This window comes from Trypanosoma equiperdum (assembly GCF_001457755.1).
Source record: "Trypanosoma equiperdum strain OVI genome assembly, contig: ctg_246, whole genome shotgun sequence".
Taxonomy (NCBI): Eukaryota; Euglenozoa; class Kinetoplastea; order Trypanosomatida; family Trypanosomatidae; genus Trypanosoma; species Trypanosoma equiperdum.
Window position 1 is genome coordinate 48,629 of NW_027124139.1, and position 1,007 is coordinate 49,635.

Genomic DNA, 1,007 nt, shown 5'->3' on the forward strand with positions numbered 1-1,007 from the left:
GCTATGTGGAATAAGACCGCCAGTTTACCTTCTCGGTATACTTCACTACCCTTTAGAGCATATGGGTAACCAGCTGAGGATGCACGGGCGAGCTCATGGTTTTGTCCATTTCCCTAAATTGAGGGTGGATGGGAAAACCAGTTGTCGAATCCAATCTCTCTTCTCCCCTCCCCCCCCCCAAGTCAGTCCGCTGCGGCGGCACTCAAAATGCAAGTAGCATCACGTATGACCTTCTGTTTTCTTCCTTTTTTTTCCTTCAGTTTTTTTTTCCTCCGCTATATGTTCACTTTTTTTGTGTGTGTGTGTGTGCACTGATTGACTCCGGTAGTGGTGGTTTCATTGAAGCATTTATTCCGTATTTCCTCCTCCTTTCGCTTTGTCAGATCCCTGGTCCTTCAGCGCAAGAACTAAACCGCACCATGTTTCCCGTTGCGCATTGTTTTTATTGTTTTGTCGCTTGCACTCTCCCTTGTATAGTTTTGTTTGTTTTTTTTTTGTTTTGTCTCCTTCGCCGCTCCATGACCCTTTTCCCCCTTTCTGAATGTGCTTTGCGACTATGGGAAACGAAAGTGTGGGAAATGTACAGCAAAATACGACAGAGTGGTACGTTTAGAAGGAAGGAAATGGAAAATGCAACCTGTGAGAAAAAGGGGGGAAATGTGCACGACAAGGAAGGAAGAAACCAAGAAGAAGTTGCCTTCATGATAGAAAACTGCTTGCTACACGTTACGGATATCTTTTTTAATACTACAATGAGCTACCGAACATGTGTATAAGAGCATCATTTTTCTTCCTGTATTATCAGCTGTTGCGCATCTGATGTGATTCTACCCTAACCTCCTTCATTATTTTCTTTTCTTTAGTCACTGATCCTACTTCCTCTGCATCGAGGTTGTTATTTCTGTCTTAACTAATCAACTGCTCGGGTACTGCGGCCACTCGGGCAGTGCAACACGTGTAAACGTACATAAGCAAATACATTCTTTCGTATATATATATATATATAT

The 1,007-nt window shown here is 42.9% G+C and overlaps 1 pseudogene across 1 annotated transcript; it reads left to right on the top strand.

Moving 5' to 3' along the window:
- The first annotated feature begins 61 nt into the window (after nt 1–61).
- TEOVI_000085200:pseudogene lies at nt 62–541 on the top strand (annotated as a pseudogene). Its single transcript is given in 3 exon segments — nt 62–178; nt 180–494; nt 497–541. Coding segments are annotated over 3 exon segments (477 nt in total).
- Nucleotides 542–1,007: the final 466 nt, after the last annotated feature.